General features: G+C 50.3%; 1 protein-coding gene across 1 annotated transcript in view; it reads right to left on the reverse strand.

Annotated features, from left to right (window-relative positions):
• The window catches only part of GRIK1 (glutamate ionotropic receptor kainate type subunit 1), a 57,300-nt gene that overhangs the window by 14,340 nt on the left and 21,661 nt on the right, over positions 1-21,299 (reverse strand). The window contains exons 8-13 of the mRNA XM_038766217.1: positions 19,979-20,023; positions 17,309-17,422; positions 16,540-16,743; positions 13,462-13,685; positions 10,223-10,341; positions 4,304-4,521 (exon numbers count right to left, since the gene is read on the reverse strand). Of these exons, the coding sequence (XP_038622145.1) occupies positions 4,304-4,521; positions 10,223-10,341; positions 13,462-13,685; positions 16,540-16,743; positions 17,309-17,422; positions 19,979-20,023 (924 nt within the window). The remainder of the gene's footprint in view (positions 1-4,303; positions 4,522-10,222; positions 10,342-13,461; positions 13,686-16,539; positions 16,744-17,308; positions 17,423-19,978; positions 20,024-21,299) is intronic.

Raw genomic sequence — 21,299 nt, forward strand, 5'->3', positions numbered from 1 at the left:
CGTATTTATTACTCTATTTTATTTGCACGTATTTATTCCATTTATTTTATTTTGTTTATATGTTTGGTTTTGTTCTCTGTCTCCCCCTTCTAGACTGTGAGCCCACTGTTGGGTAGGGACTGTCATTATATGTTGCCGACTTGGACTCCCCAAGCGCTTAGTACAGTGCTCTGCACACAGTAAGCACTCAATAAATACGATTGAATGAATGAATAAATAATGATGGCATTTATTAAGCGCTTACTACGTGCAAAGCACTGTTCTAAGCACTGGGGAGGTAACACGGTGATCAGGTTGTCCCACGGGGGGCTCACAGTCTTCATCCCCATTTTCCTGCACTTAGAACAGTGCTTTGCACATAGTAAGTGCTTAACAGATGCTATTATTATTATTATTATTTTATTACAGATGAGGTAACTGAGGCAGAGAAGTGACTTGCCCAAAGTCACTCGTCTTTCTCCCCCTTCTTGACTGTGAGCCCATTGTTGGGTAGGGACCGTCCCTCTATGTTGCCAACTTGGACTTCCCAAGCGCTTAGTCCAGTGCTCTGCACACCGTAAGCGCTCAATAAACACGACTGAATGAACGAATGAATGAATCAATCAATCAATCATATTTATTGAGCGCTTACTGTGTGCAGAGCACTGGACTAAGCGCTTGAACGAATGGGGGACACCGGGTGTCGATCGCGCGGCCCTCCGGGCGGTGGATGGACCGTCCGCCCTTCGGTCGATCGTATTTGTCGATCGATCTTTTAGACCGTGAGCCCACTGTTGGGTAGGGACTGTCTCTATATGTTGCCAACTTGGACTTCCCAAGCGCTTAGTCCAGTGCTCTGCACACAGTAAGCGCTCAATAAATACGATTGATTGATTGATCAATCGTATTCGTCACCCGCGACTCCCTCTCCGAGGCCCAGCACGGATCATCCGGCACAACTGCCTCTTCCCGGAAACGCACCCCCGTCCGGGAAACGCCGAAGGGACCCCCGAATTGACTGGTAAGTTAATAATTATTGTTACGGTCCTCGTTAAGCGCGTGCCAAGAACTCTTCTAAGCGCCGGGGTGGATGCAAGCGAGCTTGGATCCGGTCCCTGTCCCACGCGGGGCTCACGCTCTTAAACCACATCTTACAGGTGAGGGAATTGAGGCTCAGTGAAGTGACTTGGCCAAGGTCACGCAGAAGACGTGTGGCGGAGCCGGGATTAGAACCCAGGTCCTTTTGGCTCCCAGGCCCGGGCGCTACCCATTAGGCCAGGCTGCCTCCTGTTTGTGCCGCCCTGCCGTATCGCCCCGTCCCAGCCGTTCACCCGAGGCTGGTCCCCCACTAGAGCTAATCATCTATTATTTTTAGACTGTGAGCCCACTGTTGGGTAGGGACTGTCTCTATATGTTGCCAACTTGGACTTCAGTACATAGTAATAATGATGGTATTTGTTAAGCGTTTACTATGTGCAAAGCACTGTTCTAAGCGCTGGGGGGGATACAAGGTGATCAGGTTGTCCCACTGGGGGGCTCACGGTCGTCACCCCCGTTTGACAGATGAGGGAACTGAGGCCCAGAGAAGTGAAGTGACTTGCCCAAACTCACACAGCTAATTGGTGGCGTCGGGATTTTTATATATATATATATATATATATATATATATATATATATAAATATATATACTGTATATATATATATATATATATATAAATATATATACTGTATATATATATATATACTGTATATATACTGTATACAGTATATATACAGTATATATATATATGTACTGTATATATACTGTATACATATATATACTGTATATATGTATATATGTTTGCACATATTTATTACTCTATTTTACTTGTACATCTCTATTCTATTTATTTTATTTTGTTAGTATGTTTGGTTTTCGTCTCCCCCTTTCAGACTGTGAGCCCACTGTTGGGTAGGGACTGTCCCTCTATGTTGCCAATTTGGACTTCCCAAGCGCTTAGTCCAGTGCTCTGCACACAGTAAGCGCTCAATAAATACGATTGATGATGATGACGACTCCAAAGCCCGTACTATGTTCTCCCTCCTCCTAGAGCACCGGGTGGGACAAGGCCTCTGGCCGACTTCATCATCTGGTACTTTCCCTAGCGTTTGTGCTCGGCCGCGATAAATGCTTAAAAATACCAACTATTACTGTTGTCCTTCCCAGGTGCTTAGTACAGTGCACGCCATCATTCATTCCTTCATTCAATCGTATTTATTGAGCGCTTACTGTGTGCAGAGCACTGTACTAAGCGCTTGGGAAGTACAAGTTGGCAACATATTCATCCATTCAGTCGTATTTATTGAGCGCTTACTGTGTGCAGAGCACTGTACTAAGTGCTTACCATCATGTGGAAACACAATAAATGCTATTGTAAGAACCACTTCAACCCTCTCTGTCTTCAGAGTCCTCCCAAGATTCCACCTCCTCCCGTGTCTACTATAATAATAATAATGATGATGGCATTTATTAAGCGCTTACTATGTGCAAAGCACTGCTCTAAGTGCTGGGGAGGTTACAAGGTGATCAGGTGGTCCCACAGGGGGCTCACAGTCTTAATCCCCATTTTACAGCCGAGGGAACTGAGGCCCAGAGAAGTGAAGTGACTTGCCCAAAGTCACACAGCTGACAATTGGAGGAGCTGGGATTTGAACCCGTGACCTCTGAATCCAAAGCCCGGGCTCTTTCCACTGAGCCACGCTGCGTCCCTATGTATAGAGCACTGTACTGGCTGTCCCTTCTAGACCGTGAGCCCGTCGTTGGGTAGGGACCGCCTCTCTATGTCGCCAACTTGTCCTTCCCAAGCGCTTAGTACAGGGCTCTGCACACAGTAAGCGCTCAATAAATACGATTGAATGAATGAATGAATGAATGTTCACTATGGAAAGTGCACTGTACTGGCTGCCCACTGCGTGCAGGGCACTGTAATAATAATAATAATGATGATGGCATTTATTAAGCGCTTTCTATGTGCAAAGCACTATTCTAAGCACCGGGGAGGTTACAAGGTGATCGGGTTGTCCCACGGGGGGCTCCCAGTCTTAATCCCCATTGTACAGATGAGGTCACTGAGGCCCAGAGAAGCAAAGTGACTTGCCCAAAGTCACATGGCTGACAATTGGCGGAGCTGGGGTTCGAACTCATGACCTACGACTCCAAAGCCCGGGCTCTTTCCACTGAGCCACGCTGCTGTACTGGCTTCCTGCTCTATGCGGGGTATACTGGGCACCGGCTGGGGGCTGTACTGGCTGCCTCCTGGGCATTAAAAAAAAAGGTTTTGGTATTTGTTAAGCGCTTACTATGTGCCAAGCACTGTTCTAAGCGCTGGGGAGGATACAAGGTGATGAGGTTGTCCCATGTGGGGCTCACCATCTTACTCCCCATTTTCCAGATGAGGGGATTGAGGCCCAGAGAAGTGAAGTGACTTCACCCAGCTGACAACCGGCCGCGCAGGGATTTGAACCCGTGACCTCTGACTCCAAAGCCCGGGCTCTTTCCACTGAGCCACGCTGCTTCTCTACAACGGTAGAGCACTGTTGTAACCGCGGTGCTTCCCTGGGGGCTTGGGAGCACCCAGCAGGAGTCAAAGACCCGGTCCCCGACCTCAATCAATCAATCGTATTTATTGAGCACTTACTATGTGCAGAGCACTGTACTAAGCGCTTGGGAAGTACAAATTGGCAACATATAGAGCCAGTCCCTACCCAACAGTGGGCTCACAGTCTAAAAGGGGGAGACAGAGAACAAAACCAAAGATACTAACAAAATAAAATAAATAGAATAGATATGTACAAGTAAAACAAATAAATAAATAGAGTAATAAATATGTACAAAAATATATATTTATTGAGCGCTGACTGTGTGCAGAGCACTGGACTAAGCGCTCGGGAAGTCCGAGTTGGCAACCTAGAGAGACGGTCCCTACCCAACAGCGGGCTCACAGTCTAGAAGCAGTGTGGCTCAGTGGAAAGAGCCCGGGCTTTGGAGTCAGAGGTCATGGGTTCGAATCCCCGCTCCACCACACGTCTGCTGTGTGACCTTGGGCAAGTCACTTAACTTCTCTGAGCCTCAGTGACCTCATCTGTAAATGAGGATTGACTGTGAGCCCCAGGTGGGACAACCTGATCATGTTCTATCCCCCCAGCGCTTAGAACAGCGCTCTGCACATAGTGAGCGCTTAACAAATGCCATCATTATTATTATTATTATTATTATTATTTAGAAGGACCTCAAGGAACCGACCGCCTGACGGGGAAGGCCGGGAACGGGGAAGGGGCGGCTCACCTTGAAGAAGGTCATGGTGGAGCCGTCCCTCACGGCCCCGTACTCAATCTTGGTCTGCTTGGCCAGGTCGTCGGCCGACTCGATGGGCGACTCCATCCTCTCCACGGTGAGGAAGGCGGCCAGGTTGGCCGTGTAGGAGGAGATGATGATGAGGGTGAAGAACCACCAGATCCCGCCCACGATGCGGGTGGACAGCGCTCGGGGCATCAGCTCGGACCCTGCGGCGGCGAGAGCGGCCGGCCTGAGGCGAGGGACCGGCGCCCGGGGGCTGGACGGGCCTCCGGGAGGCCCGGGATTTGGGCCGGGCCGTGTCCAGGGGGGCCCGTCGGGAGACTCCGTCCGAACCGGACCCCGCCAACCACCCGGAGAGGCCTGGCGGGCCTCTCTGGAGCCTCATCTCAGCGCCCTGCCCGCTCCCCCGCTTCACCAAGAGAAGCAACGTGGCTCAGTGGAAAGAGCCGGGGCTTTGGAGCCCACTGTTCGGTAGGGACTGTCCCTATATGTTGCCAACTTGTACTTCCTAAGCGCTTAGTACAGTGCTGTGCACGCAGTAAGCGCTCAATAAATACGATTGATGATGATGATGATGATCTGCCAAGCTAGCTCTCTTCCTTTTAGACTGTGAGCCCACTGTTGGGTAGGGACTGTCTCTACATGTTGCCAATTTGGACTTCCCAAGCGCTTAGTACAGTGCTCTGCACATAGTAAGCGCTCAATAAATACGATTGATTGATTCCTCCCTTCAAGGCCCTACTGAGAGCTCACCTCTTCCAGGAGGCCTTCCCAGACTGAGCCCCTTCCTTCCTCTCCCCCTCATCCCCCTTTCCATCCCCCTCATCTTACCTCCTTCCCTTCCCCACAGCACCTATATATATGTATATATGTTTGTACATATTTATTACTCTATTTATTTATTTTACTTATACATATCTATTCTATTTATTTTATTTTGTTAGTATGTTTGGTTTTGTTCTCCATCTCCCCCTTTTAGACTGTGAGCCCACTGTTGGGTAGGGACTGTCTCTATGTGTTGCCAACTTGTACTTCCCAAGCGCTTAGTCCAGTGCTCTGCACACAGTAAGCGCTCAATAAATACGATTGATGATGATGACTGTCTCTATATGTTGCCAACTTGTACTTCCCAGGCGCTTAGTACAGTGCTCTGCACACAGTAAGCGCTCAATAAATACGATTGATGATGACTGTCTCTATATGTTGCCAACTTGTACTTCCCAAGCGCTTAGTACAGTGCTCTGCACACAGTAAGTGCTCAATAAATGCAATTGATGATGATGATTTATTTTACTTGTACCTATCTCTCCTATTTATTTTATTTTGTTAGTATGTTTGGTTTTGTTCTCCGTCTCCCCCTTTTAGACTGTGAGCCCACTGTTGGGTAGGGACTGTCTCTAGATGTTGCCAACTTGGACTTCCTAAGCGCTTAGTCCAGTGCTCTGCACACAGTAAGCGCTCAATAAATACGACATGATGATGATGATCAGTAAAATGGGGATTAAGACTGTGAGCCCCACGTGGAGCAACTTGATCCCCTTGTATTCCCCCTCAGTGCTTAGAACAGTGCTCTGCACATAGTAAGCGCTTAACAAATGCCGTTATTATTATTATTATTATTATTATTATTATTATTATCATTAGGTGTTCAGATTCCTCCTGGGGTTGGGGACAGACCACCTCCATTTTAGCCCAGCGAACAAGGCCTGGAGCAGCGGGCGATGGGGGAAGGGAGGTGTGGCACCACGGGGAGAACCCACCGATGACCAACCACCTGCCCGCAGGATTCACTCATTCGATCGTATTTATTGAGCGCTTACGGTGTGCAGAGCACTGTACTAAGCGCTTGGGAAGTCCAAGTCGGCACCGTATAGAGACGGTCCCTACCCAACAGCGGGCTCACAGTCTAGAAGGGGGAGACAATGCCCGGAGCGAGGGGTGGAACCAGTGTCGAGGAAGAGCCCAGCCATAGGTGGGTAGGGACCATCTGTATATGTTGCCAACTTGTAGTTCCCAAGCGCTTAGTCCAGTGCTCTGCACACAGTAAGCGCTCAATAAGTACGATCGAATGAATGAATGAACCAACACCACGAAGCAGCGTGGCCCAGTGGAAAGAGCCCGGGCTTTGGCGTTCTATTTATTTTATTTTGTTAGTACGTTTGGTTTTGTTCTCTGTCTCCCCCTTTTAGACTGCGAGCCCACTGTTGGGTAGGGACCGTCTCTATATGTTGCCAATTTGTACTTCCCAAGCGCTTAGTACAGTGCTCTGCACACAGTAAGCGCTCAATAAATACGATTGATGATGATGATGATGTCAGAGGTCATGGGTTCGAATCCCGCCGCCACCACATGTCTGCTGTGTGATCTTGGGCAAGTCACTTAACTTCTCTGGGCCTCAGTTACCTCATCTGTAAAATGGGGATTAAGACGGTGAGCCCCACATGGGACAACCTGATCACCCTGTAGCCTCCCCAGCGCTTAGAACAGGGCTTTGCACATAGTAAGCGCTTAACAAATGCCAATTATTATTATTATTATTGTTATGTCTCCTAGGGACCTTGGAGGCCGGCTCGGGCTCTCCGGCCACTGGCCACGGTCAACCTCCTGGCGAACCTCGCTCGCGAGCTGATTGCCCCAAATTCCCGGCCCCTGTTCCCAATCCCGGTCAGACGGGCGGCCTTTCCGGCCTCCTTTAGCAGAGAGAACAACCAATTCCGGGGCTGGGATGTGGACCGGCCACAGCAACGACCCTTCCTCATCTTTTCCCCCTCCGGTGGGGAAAGGACCGGAATGTGATGTGATGTGATAGGGAAGCAGCGTGGCTCAGTGGCAAAGATCCCGGACTTTGAAGTCAGAGGTCACGGGTTCAAATCCCCCGGCTCAGCCGATTGCCAGCTGTGTGACTTTGGGCAAGTCACTTCACTTCTCTGGGCCTCAGGGCTCAGTGGAAAAGAGCCCGGGCTTTGAAGTCAGAGGTCACGGGTTCAAATCCCCCGCTCGGCCGATTGCCAGCTGTGTGACTTTGGGCAAGTCACTTCACTTCTCTGGGCCTCAGTTCCCTTATCTGTAAAATGGGCATTAAGACTGTGAGCCCCCTGTGAGACAGCCTGTTCACCTTGTAATCTCCCCAGTGCTTGGAACAGTGCTTTGCACATAGTAAGCGCTTAATAAATGCCATCATCATCATCATCATCATCATGAGCAGCGTGGCTCAGTGGAAAGAGCCCGGGCTTTGGAGTCAGAGATCATGGGTTCAAATCCCAGCTCCGCCAACTGTCAGCTGTGTGACTTTGGGCAAGTCACTTCACTTCTCTGGGCCTCAGTGACCTCATCGGTAAAATGGGGATGAAGACGGTGAGCCCCCCGTGGGACAACCTGATCACCTTGTAACCTCCCCAGCGCTTAGAACAGTGCTTTGCACATAGTAAGCGCTTAATAAATGCCATCATCATCATCATTATTACTATTATGAGGGCACACGCAGTGGCGCGCATGGGGGCATACACAGAGACGTGGAGGGACACACGTAGAGACGAGGGCACACGTGGGGCACACACCGGGACGTGGATGGTGTCAGCTGTGTGGCTTTGGGCAAGTCACTTAACTTCTCTGGGCCTCAGTTCCCTCATCTGTAAAATGGGGATGAAGACTGTGAGCCCCACGTGGGACAACCTGATCTCCTTGTAACTTCCCCAGCGCTTAGAACAGTGCTGTGCACATAGTAAGTGCTTAATAAATGACAGCATTATTATTATTATTATTTTATCCTCCTGCCAGATACTGTAAAAGCCTCAGTTTCCCCCGCAGCTGTGAAGATGAATGACCCAGATGCCCGACGCCTCCCCTCCTTTCCTCGGACCTGCCCCTACCCCAGCCCCGGCCCCCTCGGCTACCATCTGCGGAAACAGCCGGTCTGTAGAGAAGAGGGTAGGGAACACGTCTGATTATTAATAATAATAATGATGGCATTTGTTAAGCGCTTACTATGTGCAAAGCACTGTTCTAAGCGCTGGATTGTTCTGTTGTATTCTCCCGAGCGCTTAGTTCAGTGCTCTGCACACAGTCAGCGCTCAATAAATACGACTGAAACGAAATACGATTGAATTGAAGCAGCGGGACCTGATGGCCAGAGCCCGGGCCTGGGAACCGGAAGGCCCTGGGTTCTAATCTCGGCTTGTCTGCCGTGTGACTTTGGGTAAGTCACGTCACTTCTCTGGGCCTCAGTTCCCTCATCTGTAAAATGGGGATGAAGACCGTGAGCCCCGTCTGGGACAGGGACTGTGGCCAACCTAATTACTTTGGATCTATTCATTCATTCATTCAATCGTATTTATTGAGCGCTTACTGTGTGCGGAGCACTGGACTAAGCGCTTGGGAAGTACAAAGATGACGATGATGTGCATCTAGCTTTACTTCCACTTATTCTGATTCATTCATTCATTCAATCGTATTTATTGAGCGCTTACTGTGTGCAGAGCACTGGACTAAGCGCTTGGGAAGTACAAAGATGACGATGATGTGCATCTAGCTTTACTTCTACTTATTCTGATTCATTCATTCATTCATTCAATCGTATTTATCGAGCACTTACTGTGTGCAGAGCACTGGACTAAGCGCTTGGGAAGTACAAAGATGACGATGATGTGCATCTAGCTTCTACTTATTCTGACTCATTCATTCATTCAATCGTATTTATTGAGCGCTTACTGTGTGCAGAGCACTGGACTAAGCGCTTGGGAAGTACGAAGATGACGATGATGTGCATCTAGCTTTACTTCTACTTATTCTGATTCATTCATTCATTCATTCAATCGTATTTATTGAGCGCTTACTGTGTGCAGAGCACTGTACTAAGCGCTTGGGAAGTACCTATCCCAGCACTTAGAACAGTGCTTGGCACAACTTGTACTTCCCAAGCGCTTAGTACAGTGCTCTGCACACAGTAAGTGCTCAATAAATACGATTGAATGAATGAATAATAATGATCATCATCATCATCATCAATCGTATTTATTGAGCGCTTACTATGTGCAGAGCACTGTACTAAGCGCTTGGGAAGTACAAATTGGCAACATCTAGAGACAGTCCCTACCCAACAGTGGGCTCACAGTCTAAAAGGGGGAGACAGAGAACAAAACCAAACATACTAACAAAATCAAATAAATAGAACTCCAAAGCCCGGGCTCTTTCCACTGAGCCACGCTGCTTCGTGGTGTTGGTTCATTCATTCATTGATGGCATTTGTTAAGCGCTTACTATGTGCAAAGCACTGTTCCAAGTGCTGAGAATACTAGTTAAGCCCAAATACTAAGGGCTTAACAAGTACTATTTTAAAAAAAAAAAAGGTTTACAAGGTGGGGACCATTCGGAGACTCTGGGAAGGTGGATTGTTCTCCCTGGATGGGATGAGTTTGCTCCCGTCCCACTCCCATCTGCTCTGCGGACCCGCAAACCTGGTGACCGGGCCGACCCAGACTGGGAGAGACAGGGACAAGAGGGGAGCGGAGAGGCCGGTGGGAGGAGAATCTGGAAGTTTTCATTCCCAGACACTCCCGCCGGGACACCTTTCCCCAGCGCCCCCAAATCCTCACTCACTGGAGAGCTCCGGGCTTCCTCTCCCACCCTCCTGGGACCCCCAGTTGGGGCGGAAGGGTCACCCCTTTTCCCACCCCAATCGACCGCCTTTCCGGGACGTCCCACGGTTGGAGCAGGTGGCCGTCCACACTTGGAATCCCGGGATGGGTTATCGGCCAGAGGATGGGCGGCCCTCTGCGGGCACTGTCAACAGAGACGAGGGGTTTACAAGTACGAAGGCAGGTGGTGTGGAGGGGAGACAGAGTTGACCGGCCCGGCCCGCTGAGGGGGTTGCAGGCCATGGGGTGCGGCCGTGCTGGGGTCCCGGTTTACCTTGCTGCATGAGAGCGCCAACTCCGAACCAGAAACTGTTGAGCAAAGTAAAATTGTTTTCCACCACGTCCGAGTCGGGGTTGCACGGGTGGGGGTTGTACCACTCGTACGGGGTGAACCTGCGTGGCCAACAGAAAGAGCGGTCAACACCGGGCCTGTCCCACGCCCTCACCCCCGGGCAGCACGACGCTCGAGCCCTTCCCGGCCGGACCGGGGCCATCCCCTAAAGGAAAGGCCCTTCCAGGGGCGCCTGGGTTGACTGGGCAACGCAGAGGACTGTGTTTGTTGACTCCCTCTCCCCATCTTGGTGCTGTTGCCTGGATTATCTTTGTCCAGAAACGCTCTGGGCATGATACTCCCCTCCTCAAAAATCTCCAGTGGCTACCAATCAATCTCCGCATCAGGCAGAAACTCCTCACCCTGGGCTTCAAGGCTGTCCATCCATCCCCTCGCCCCCTCCTACCTCACCTCCCTTCTCTCCTTCTCCAGCCCAGCCCGCACCCTCCGCTCCTCCGCCGCTAATCTCCGCACCGTACCTCGTTCTCGCCCGTCCCGCCATCGACCCCCGGCCCACGTCATCCCCCGGGCCTGGAATGCCCCCAATCCCTCTGCCCATCCGCCAAGCTAGCTCTCTTCCTCCCTTCAAGGCCCTACTGAGAGCTCACCTCCTCCAGGAGGCCTTCCCAGACTGAGCCCCTTCCTTCCTCTCCCCCTCGTCCCCCTCTCCATCCCCCCATCTTACCTCCTTCCCTTCCCCACAGCACCTGTATATATGTATATATGTTTGTACATATTTATTACTGTATTTATTTTACTTGTACATATCTATTCTATTTATTTTGTTAGTATGTTTGGTTTTGTTCTCTGTCTCCCCCTTTTAGACTGTGAGCCCACTGTTGGGTAGGGACTGTCTCTATGTGTTGCCAGTTTGTACTTCCCAAATGCTTAGTACAGTGCTCTGCACATAGTAAGCGCTCAATAAATACGATTGATGATGATGATCTTGGTCCCCCAACCCTCCCTGACAACTGCTTCTCCGGCACAGTCTCTCCTCTCCGAGTCTCTCCGACCCAGGCCAAGAGCTGAAGGGAAGAGGCTGCAGGATCCCCGTCGGAAGCCGCACGCTGGACTCTCCCGCCGGGCCCTCGGGGGGCTGAAACCTCTTCCATCTGGCCTGGCGTCTCGCGGATGTCAAATTGAAGCTCTAACCGGCGCGGTCTCCCCCATTCCTCCAGCCCCACGGCAGGTAACTACCCCCAGCTGCAGCCCACCGAGGGGATGCTCCCACCCCTCCACCCCAGGAATCCCAGAGGGTCCTTGGTGCACGGTAATATTCCGGCCAAGCAGTTGGCACGAAGCCCTCCTGGGCTTGGATTTGCTCGCTGGCCCCTGACCAGCCAGCCCCTCTCACTCTCGCTTCTGACACAGAAGGCCAACATAGCCAGGAAGCGCTTAGTACGGTGCTAAGCGCTTAGTACAGTGCTCTGCACATAGTAAGCGCTCGATAAATACGATTGATGATGAAGGATCGGCGGGCCTCTCGTTCCCGGATCCAGCCTCGGGGCACCGAGGCAGGACCGTTCCACAGCATCTTCTAGACTGTGAGCCCACTGTTGGGTAGGGACCGTCTCTAGATGTTGCCAACTTGTACTTCCCAAGCGCTTAGTACAGTGCTCTGCACACGGTAAGTGCTCAATAAATACGATTGATTGAATGAATGAATGAATCCTCAACCCTGCCGGCCATCCCGGCCCCGCCACGTGTCTGCTGGGTGACCTTGGGCAAGTCACTTAACTTCTCGGAGCCTCAGTTACCTCATCTGTAAAATGGGGATGATGATGGTGAGTCCCATCCCGGACAACCTGATCACCTGGTATCCCCCCAGTACTTAGAACAGTGCTTTGCACATAGTAAGCGCTTAACAGATGCCATCATCATCATCACCCCTCAGTCTGCACGGACCCCCTGAGGATCCACAAGGAGGGACCGTCTCTATATGTTGCCAACTTGTACTTCCCAAGCGCTTAGTCCAGTGCTCTGCACACAGTAAGCGCTCAATAAATACGATTGATTGATTGATTGATCCCAGCAGCTGTGCCAGGGCCTTGTTCCCTGCGGTGTGATGGCCGGCCACGGAGGCTCCAAGAAGTTTACCGTTTGGAATTCCGGGTGAGGAGAAATGGATTTGGGGGCGGGATCCCAGAGTCGGGCGGAAAGAGAAAATGAGTAAAAAGGGCAGAAATGGGGAGAGTAAGGGCCTGGCCTGGGGCTCGGGAAGGTGGCAACCCCCTGCTCCCCCACCCATCATCATCACCATCATCAATCGTATTTATTGAGCGCTTACTGTGTGCAGAGCACTGTACTAAGCGCTTGGGAAGTCCAAGTTGGCAACATCTAGAGACAGTCCCTACCCAACAGTGGGCTCACAGTCTAAAAGGGGGAGACAGAGAACAAAACCAAACATACTAACAAAATAAAATAAATAGAATAGATATGCACAAGTAAAATAAATAGAGTAATAAATCTGTACAAACATATATACATATATACAGGTCAATGGGTGGCCCCACCCCACTGCCAATCAATCAATCAATCGTATTTATTGAGCGCTTACTGTGTGCAGAGCACTGTACTAAGCTCTTGGGAAGTACAAGTTGGCATCCAGCTCTCATCCTAGCTCTCTTCCTCCCTTCAAGGCCCTACTGCGAGCTCACCTCCTCCAGGAGGCCTTCCCAGACTGAGCCCCTTCCTTCCTCTCCCCCTCGTCCCCCTCTCCATCCCCCTCATCTTACCTCCTTCCCTTCCCCACAGCACCTGTATATATATGTATATATGTTTGTAAATATTTATTACTCTATTTATTTTACTTGTACCTATCTATTCTATTCATTTTATTTCGTTAGGATGCTTGGTTTTGTTCTCTGTCTCCCCCTTCTAGACTGGGAGCCCACTGTCGGGTGGGGACTGTCTCTCTATGTTGCCGGCTTGTTCTTCTCAAGCGCTTAGTCCAGTGCTCTGCACACAGTAAGCGCTCAATCAATACGACTGATTGATTGATTGATTGATTGGACTACCCTCTCTGCAGGCTATTTCTAGAACACTTTCTGGAAGAGCCCCCATTTTCTCAGCAGGGTTGCGCGGGAGCGTCTCCGTCGTCCCGTGGGATTGCGTGGCGGTGACAACGAGCTGACCCTGCCGCCCCGCAATCAGGGGCAAGACTGACCGGCGGCCCGACTCACCGGGCGATGACGAAGAGCACGCAGCTGACCCCGAGGCAGGCCAGGAGCACGTACATCCAGATGTCGGGGGACAGCGGGTTGAGGAAGGAGAAGACCCCCGGGTTGGTGCCGTTGGGTTTCCGGTAGAGGATGCTGATCCCCAGGGTCATGAAGGGCTTGGAGAAGTCGATGACCTTCTCGCGCACGTAGGTGATGGTGAGGGGGGCGACGGCCAAGTCGGCTTTCTGGGGGGACGAGGAGCGGGTGGGGTTGGGGCGCAGCCGGGCCGCGATGGGAGTGATGGGGGAACGACCCGGCGAGGGCAGCCATCCCCATAAGAGCGGCAACTCCCTGTGGGCGCACCACCGAGGGGCTTCTCTCACCGTAGAGAAGCGGCGTGGCTCGGTGGAAAAAGAGCCCGGGCTTTGGAGTCAGAGGTCACGGGTTCACATCCCGGCTCCGCCCTATGTCTGCTGTGTGACCTTGGGGAAGTCACTTAATAATAATAATAATGATAGTGCTAAGCGCTTAGTACAGTGCTCTGCACATAGATTGATGATGATAGCATTTATTAAGCGCTTACTATGGGCAAAGCACCGTTCTAAGCGCTGGGGAGGTTACAGGGCGATCAGGTCGTCCCACGGGGGGCTCACAGTCGTCATCCCCGTTTTCCAGGTGAGGGAACTGAGGCCCAGAGAAGTGAAGTGGCTTGCCCAAAGTCGCACAGCTGACAAGTGGCGGAGTGGGGCTACGAACCCACGACCTCTGACTCCAAAGCCCGGGCTCTTTCCACTGAGCTACGCTGCTTCTCTTAACTTCTCCGAGCCTCAGTTCCCTCATCTGTAAAATGGGGATGAAGACTGTGAGCCCCACATGGGACAACTTGATCACCTTGTAGCCACCCCCAGCGCTTAGAACAGTGCTCTGCACATAGTAAGCGCTTAACAAATGCCATTATTATTATTATTATTATCATTATTCTCTGGCTTTCACTTCCGTAATGCCCAGTACAGTGCAGCAAACTCGGTGAGCGCTCAGCAAAGGCTCCAGCTGCCACTCCCAACCCACCCAGGGGATCAAACCGCGGGTGGAAGGAGTCTTCGCCTCTGGTCTCGAAGGGAAGAATGGAGCCTGGGTGTCGGGGTCCTACTGAGAGCTCACCTCCTCCAGGAGGCCTTCCCAGACTGAGCCCCCTTTTTCCTCTCCTCCTCTCCATCCCCCCCGCCCTACCTCCTTCCCCTCCCCACAGCACCTGCATATATGTTTGTAAAGATTTATTTATTTATTACTTATTTATTTATTTATTTATTTATAACTCTAATAATTATAATAATAATAGGTATATATTATAGATAAATAACAATTTATCTATTTATTTATTACTCTATTTTACTTGGTCATATTTACTATTCTATTTATTTTGTTAACGGTGTGCCTTTAGCTTTAATTCTATATGTTCTGACGACTTGACACCCGTCCATAGGTTTGGTTTTGTCGTCTGTCTCCCCCTTCTAGACTGGGAGCCCATTGTCGGGTGGGGACCGTCTTTATATGTTGCCGACTTCATTCATTCAATGGTATTTATTGAGCGCTTACTGTGTGCAGAGCACTGTACAATGCGCTTGGGAAGTACAATCAATCAATCGCATTTATTGAGTGCTTACTGTGTGCAGAGCACAGGACTATGTGCTTGGGAAGTACAATCAATCGATCAATCATATTTATTGAGCGCTTACTGTGTGCAGAGCACTGGACTATGCGCCTGGGAAGTACAATCAATCAATCAATCGAATTTATTGAGTGCTTACTGTGTGCAGAGCACTGTACTATGTGCTTGGGAAGTGCAATCAATCAGTCAATCATATTTCTTGAGCACTTACTGTGTGCAGAGCACTGTACTATGCGCTTGGGACGTACAATCAATCAATCAATTGTATTTATTGAGCGCTTACTGTGTGCAGAGCACTGGACTATGCGCTCGGGAAGTACAGTCAGTCAATCAATCGTATTTATTGAGCGCTTACTGTGTGCAGAGCACTGTACTATGCGCTTGGGAAGTACAATCAATCAATCAATCGTATTTATTGAGCGCTTACTGTGTGCAGAGCACTGGACTATGCGCTCGGGAAGTACAATCAATCAATCAATCGTATTTATTGAGCGCTTACTGTATGCAGAGCGCTGTACTATGCGCTCGGGAAGTACAGTCAATCAATCAATCGTATTTATTGAGCGCTTACTGTGTGCAGAGCGCTGTACTATGCGCTTGGGAAGTACAGTCAATCAATCAATCGTATTTATTGAGCGCTTACTGTGTGCAGAGCGCTGTACTATGCGCTTGGGAAGTACAGTCAATCAATCAATCGTATTTATTGAGCGCTTACTGTGTGCAGAGCACTGTACTATGTGCTTGGGAAGTACAATCAATCGAATTTATTGAGCGCTTACTGTGTGCAGAGCACTGGACTATGCACTTGGGAAGTACAATCAATCAATCAATCGTATTTATTGAGCGCTTTCTGTGTGCAGAGCACTGTACTATGTGCTTGGGAAGTCCAAGTTGGCAACATATAGAGGCAGTCCCTACCCAACAGCGGGCTCACAGTCTAGAAGGGGGAGACAGAGGACAAAACAAAGCATATTAACAAAATAAAATAAATAGAATAGATATGTACAAGTAAAATAAATAGAGTAATAAATATGCACAAACATATATACATGTATACAGGTGCTATGGGGAGGGGAAGGATGTAAGGCGGGGGGATGAGGAGGGGGAGAGGAAGGAGGGGGCTCAGTGTGGGAAGGCCTCCTGGAGGAGGTGAGCTCTCAGTAGGGCTTTGAAGGGAGCCCAAGCGCTTAGTTCAATGCTCTGCACACAGTAAGCGCTCAATAAATGCGATTGAATGAATGAATGAATTTCCGGACCAGAGATGGGACACTGGGCCAGTGGCTCTGGCTGGCACGAGCCACCCCGTCCTCCCAGCTCCCCCGTCCGGACGGGTCTGTTGCCAACTTGTCCTTCCCAAGCGCTTAGTCCAGTGCTCTGCACACAGCAAGCGCTCAATAAACACGATCGATGATGACGGTGGGCGGGCTCACGTGGTCGACCAGCTCCTTCACCATGCCGTTCCACTCCCCCTGGTCGTTCTGGGCCCCGTATTTCCCGTCGGACACCAGCTTGACCTCGTAAGCGAAGCCCAGGATATTGGCCAGCTCCTTCAGCAGGTCCAGGCAGTAGCCCTCAAAGCGGTCGTTCCCATACAGGGGCTTGTCCGACTTCTTGTACATGACGTAGGGGTCTTCCTGCGGGCGACAGGTACGTCGAAGCCCCCCGCCCTGCGTGGGCCACGCGACCCCCTTCCCCGACATGGCACACACAGATCCTTCTCCCCCACCGCACCCACTCCTGAGCTGGACACGGAGCCCCTGTCGCGGCTCTTCTTCTTGATTGTGAGTCCGCCGTTGGGTAGGGACCGTCTCTAGATGTTGCCAACTTGGACTTCCCAAGCGCTTAGTACAGTGCCCTGCACACAGTAAGCGCTCGATAAATACGATTGATTGACTGGGGCCAGAAATGGAGACCCGTTCACCTGAACACCAAACTTTGGCCCGTGGGACAGAGCGCCAGCGTTACTGGAAGTCAGGAGACCCGGCCTATGGTGCCAACTCCGTCACCGGCCCGCCGAGTGACCTCAGGCAAGTCGCTTTCCCTCTCCGGGCTTCCGTTTCCTCATCGGTGAAACGGAGGGCATCGCCCCATTCTCCGGGAAGTGGGAAATGGCAGCGGCTTCGAGGGGCACCCGTTGCTGTGTCCCCCAAATCCCTGGGGCCCCGGCGGACGGGGTCCCCAGCGGGAGGAGGGCCGTACCAGGATGGTGGTGACGATGAGTGTGCGGTTGGCCAGCGAGTCGGTGACGTTGGTGGTCCGGTCCTTGTTGTTGGCCGTCATGTTCAGGCCCCGGCGGGAGTTCCAGACCCCAATCTGCGCGGGCCAGAGCCGATCAGTGGGGCATTGGGGGGGAAGTCCTTCCCAGACTGAACCCCCTTTGTCCTCTCCTCCTCCCCATCTCCTAGACCGTGAGCCCGCTGTTGGGTAGGGACCATCTCTATATGTTGCCAACTTGGACTTCCCAAGCGCTTAGTACAGTGCTCTGCACACAGTAAGCGCTCAATAAATACGATTGAATGAATGAATGAATCCCCCCGCCCTATCTCCTTTCCCTCCCCACAGCACCTGTATATATGTTTGTACAGATTTATTACTCTGTTTTACTTGTACGTATTTACTAAGTGCTTCGTACAGTGCTCTGCACACAGTAAGCGCTTAATAAATACGATTGAATGAATACTATTCTATTTATTTTGTGAATGCTGTGCATCTAGCTTCATTTCTATCTATTCTGATGACTTGACACCCGTCCACCTGTTTTGTTTTGTTGTCTGTCTCCCCCTTCTAGACTGTGAGCCTGTTGTTGGGTAGGGACCGTCTCTAGATGTTGCCAACTTGGACTTCCCAAGCGCTTAGTACAGTGCTCTGCACACAGTAAGTGCTCAATAAATACAGTTGAATGAATGAATGAATCCCCCCGCCCTACCTCCTTTCCCTCCCCACAGCACCTGTATATGTTTGTACAGATTTATTACTGTTTCATTTGAACGTATTTATTATTAAGTGCTTAGTACAGTGCTCTGCACACAGTAAGCGCTCAGTAAATACGATTGAATGAATACTATTCTATTTATTTTGTGAATGATGTGCGTCTAGCTTCATTTCTATTTATTCTGATGACTTGACACCCGTCCACCTGTTTTGTTTTGTTGTCTGTCTCCCCCTTCTAGACTGTCAGCCTGTTGTTGGGTAGGGACCGTCTCTAGATGTTGCCGACTTGGACTTCCCAAGTGCTTAGTACAGTGCTCTGCACACAGTAAGCACTCAATAAATACGATTGAATGAATGAATGAATCCCCCGCCCTACCTCCTTCCCCTCCTCACAGCACCTGTATATGTGTTTGTAGAGATTTATTACTCTGTTTTACTTGAACGTATTTACTATTAAGCGCTTAGTACAGTGCTCTGCACACAGTAAGCGCTCAATAAATACGACTGAATGAATACTATTCTATTTATTTTGTGAATGATGTGCATCTAGCTTGATTTCTATTTATTCTGATGACTTGACACCCGTCCACCTGTTTTGTTTTGTTGTCCGTCTCTCCCTTCTAGACTGTGAGCCCGTTGTTGGATAGGGACCATCTCTAGATGTTGCCGACTTGGACTTCCCAAGCACCTAGTACAGTGCTCTGCACACAGTAAGCACTCAATAAATATGATTGAATGAATGAATGAATGAATCCCCCGCCCTACCTCCTTCCCCTTCCCATAGCACCCATATATATGTTTGTACAGATTTATTACTCTGTTTTACTTGTACATATTTACTATTAAGTGCTTAGTACAGTGCAAGCACTTAGTACAGTGCTCTGCACACAGTAAGCGCTCAATAAATACGATTGAATGAATACTATTCTATTTATTTTGTGAATGATGTGCATCTAGCTTGATTTCTATTTATTCTGATGACTTGACACCCGTCCACCTCTTTTGTTTTGTTGTCTGTCTCCCCCTTCTCGACTGTGAGCCCGCTGTTGGGTAGGGACTGTCTCTGTATGTTGCCAACTTGTACTTCCCAAGCACTTAGTACAGTGCTCTGCACACAGTAAGCGCTCAATAAATACGATTGAATGAATGAGTGAATGAATGAATGACAGGGATCGGGTCCAACACGATTACCTCGTATCAACCCCAATGCTTAGAACAGTGCTTGCCCTCTGCCCATCCGCCAAGCTAGCTCTCTTCCTCCCTTCAAGGCCCTGCTGAGAGCTCACCTCCTCCATGAGGCCTTCCCAGACTGAGCCCCTTCCTTCCTCTCCCCCTCGTCCCCCTCTCCATCCCCCCATCTTACCTCCTTCCCTTCCCCACAGCACCTGTATATATGTATATATGTTTGTACATATTTATTACTCTATTTATTTATTTATTTATTTTACTTGTATATATCTATTCTATTTATTTTATTTTGTTAGTATGTTTGGTTTTGTTCTCTGTCTCCCCCTTCTAGACTGTGAGCCCACTGTTGGGTAGGGACTGTCCCTATATGTTGCCAATTTGTACTTCCCAAGCACTTAGTACAGTGCTCTGCACATAGTAAGCACTCAATAAATACGATTGATTGATTGATTGATTTATTGATTGCTTGGCACCCACTAAGCGCTGAACAAGGGACTATCCTACTATTCTATTTATTTTATTCATTCATTCATTCATTCAATCGTATTTATTGAGCGCTTACTGTGTGCAGATCCACTGAGCCACGCTGCTTCCCCGCTGGGCATCCAGATGGGCGATGGGCGGCCAGACCTACTGCCAAGGGAGGAAGGGGAGGCCACCACCTCCACCCCTGCAGGGATCTGCCGCTCAACTGAGGAACGATTTAACAATGACGTGAGCCCCCGGCCCGGCCCGTCCGATGGCACAAACCTTCTTCCACACTTTGTACAAGGGTTTGGACGCTTCTCCGGTCACCTGGGTCCCGTCAGAGGAGAGAGCGAGAGTGGGGGAGAGAGAGAGAGAGAAAGGGTTGGGTCCCTTCCCTGCCCACGAGGGCCCCACGATCAATCAATCAATCAATCGTATTTATTGAGCGCTTACTATGTGCAGAGCACTGTACTAAGCACTTGGGAAGTACAAGTTGGCAACATATAGAGACAGTCCCTACCCAACAGTGGGCTCTTAGGACTGAGCCGGGAGAGCGTGTTCCGGGAAAACTGGGGCCGGGACCGAACTACAGATTCGCAAGTGCTTGGCGCTGCCACTGCTAGAGAAGCAGAGTGGCTCAGTGGAAAGAGCCCGGGCTTTGGAGTCAGCAGTCACGAGTTCAAATCCCAGCCCTGCCACTTGTCAGCTGGGTGAACGGGAAAGTCACTTCACTTCTCTGGGCCTCATCTGGAAAATGGGGATTTCTAGACTGTGAGCCCACTGTTGGGCAGGGACCGTCTCTATGTGTTGCCAACTTGGACTCCCCAAGCGCTTAGTCCAGTGCTCTGCACACAGTAAGCGCTCAATAAATACGATTGAATGAATGAATGATTAAGACTGTGAGCCCCCCGTGGGACAACCTGATCACCTTGTAACCTCCCCAGCGCCTAGAACAGTGCTTTGCACATAGTAAGCGCTTAATAAATACCATTATTATTATTATTACTGGATGATGGAGGAGTTTAGATTGTGGGCAGGGACTGTGTGTCGGGCTGCTGCGGGACTCTCCCGCCCGCTCAGTACAGTGTCGGGCGCCTCTTGGGCACCCAGTAGATGCCATTCATCCATCGATGGATCCCCCTCCTGATGGATCCCATCAGGATCAGGATCAGGATCACATCAGGCAGAAACTCCTCACCCTGGGCTTCAAGGCTGTCCATCCCTTCGCCCCCTCCTACCTCACCTCCCTTCTCTCCTTCTCCAGCCCAGCCCGCACCCTCCGCTCCTCCACCACTAATCTCCTCACCGTACCTCGTTCTCACCCGTCCCGCCATCGACCCCCGGCCCACGTCCTCCCCCGGGCCTGGAATGCCCTCCCTCTAACCATCCGCCAAGCTAGCTCTCTTCCGCCCTTCAAGGCCCTACTGAGAGCTCCCCTCCTCCAGGAGGCCTTCCCAGACTGAGCCCCTTCCTTCCTCTCCCCCTCATCCCCCTCTCCATCCCCCCCATCCTACCTCCTTCCCTTCCCCACAGCACCTGTATATATGTATATATGGTTGTACATATTTATTACTCTATTTATTTATTTATTTATTTATTTATT

Source organism: Tachyglossus aculeatus, chromosome 24 (genome assembly GCF_015852505.1).
Source record: "Tachyglossus aculeatus isolate mTacAcu1 chromosome 24, mTacAcu1.pri, whole genome shotgun sequence".
In the NCBI taxonomy this organism is placed as follows: domain Eukaryota; kingdom Metazoa; phylum Chordata; class Mammalia; order Monotremata; family Tachyglossidae; genus Tachyglossus; species Tachyglossus aculeatus.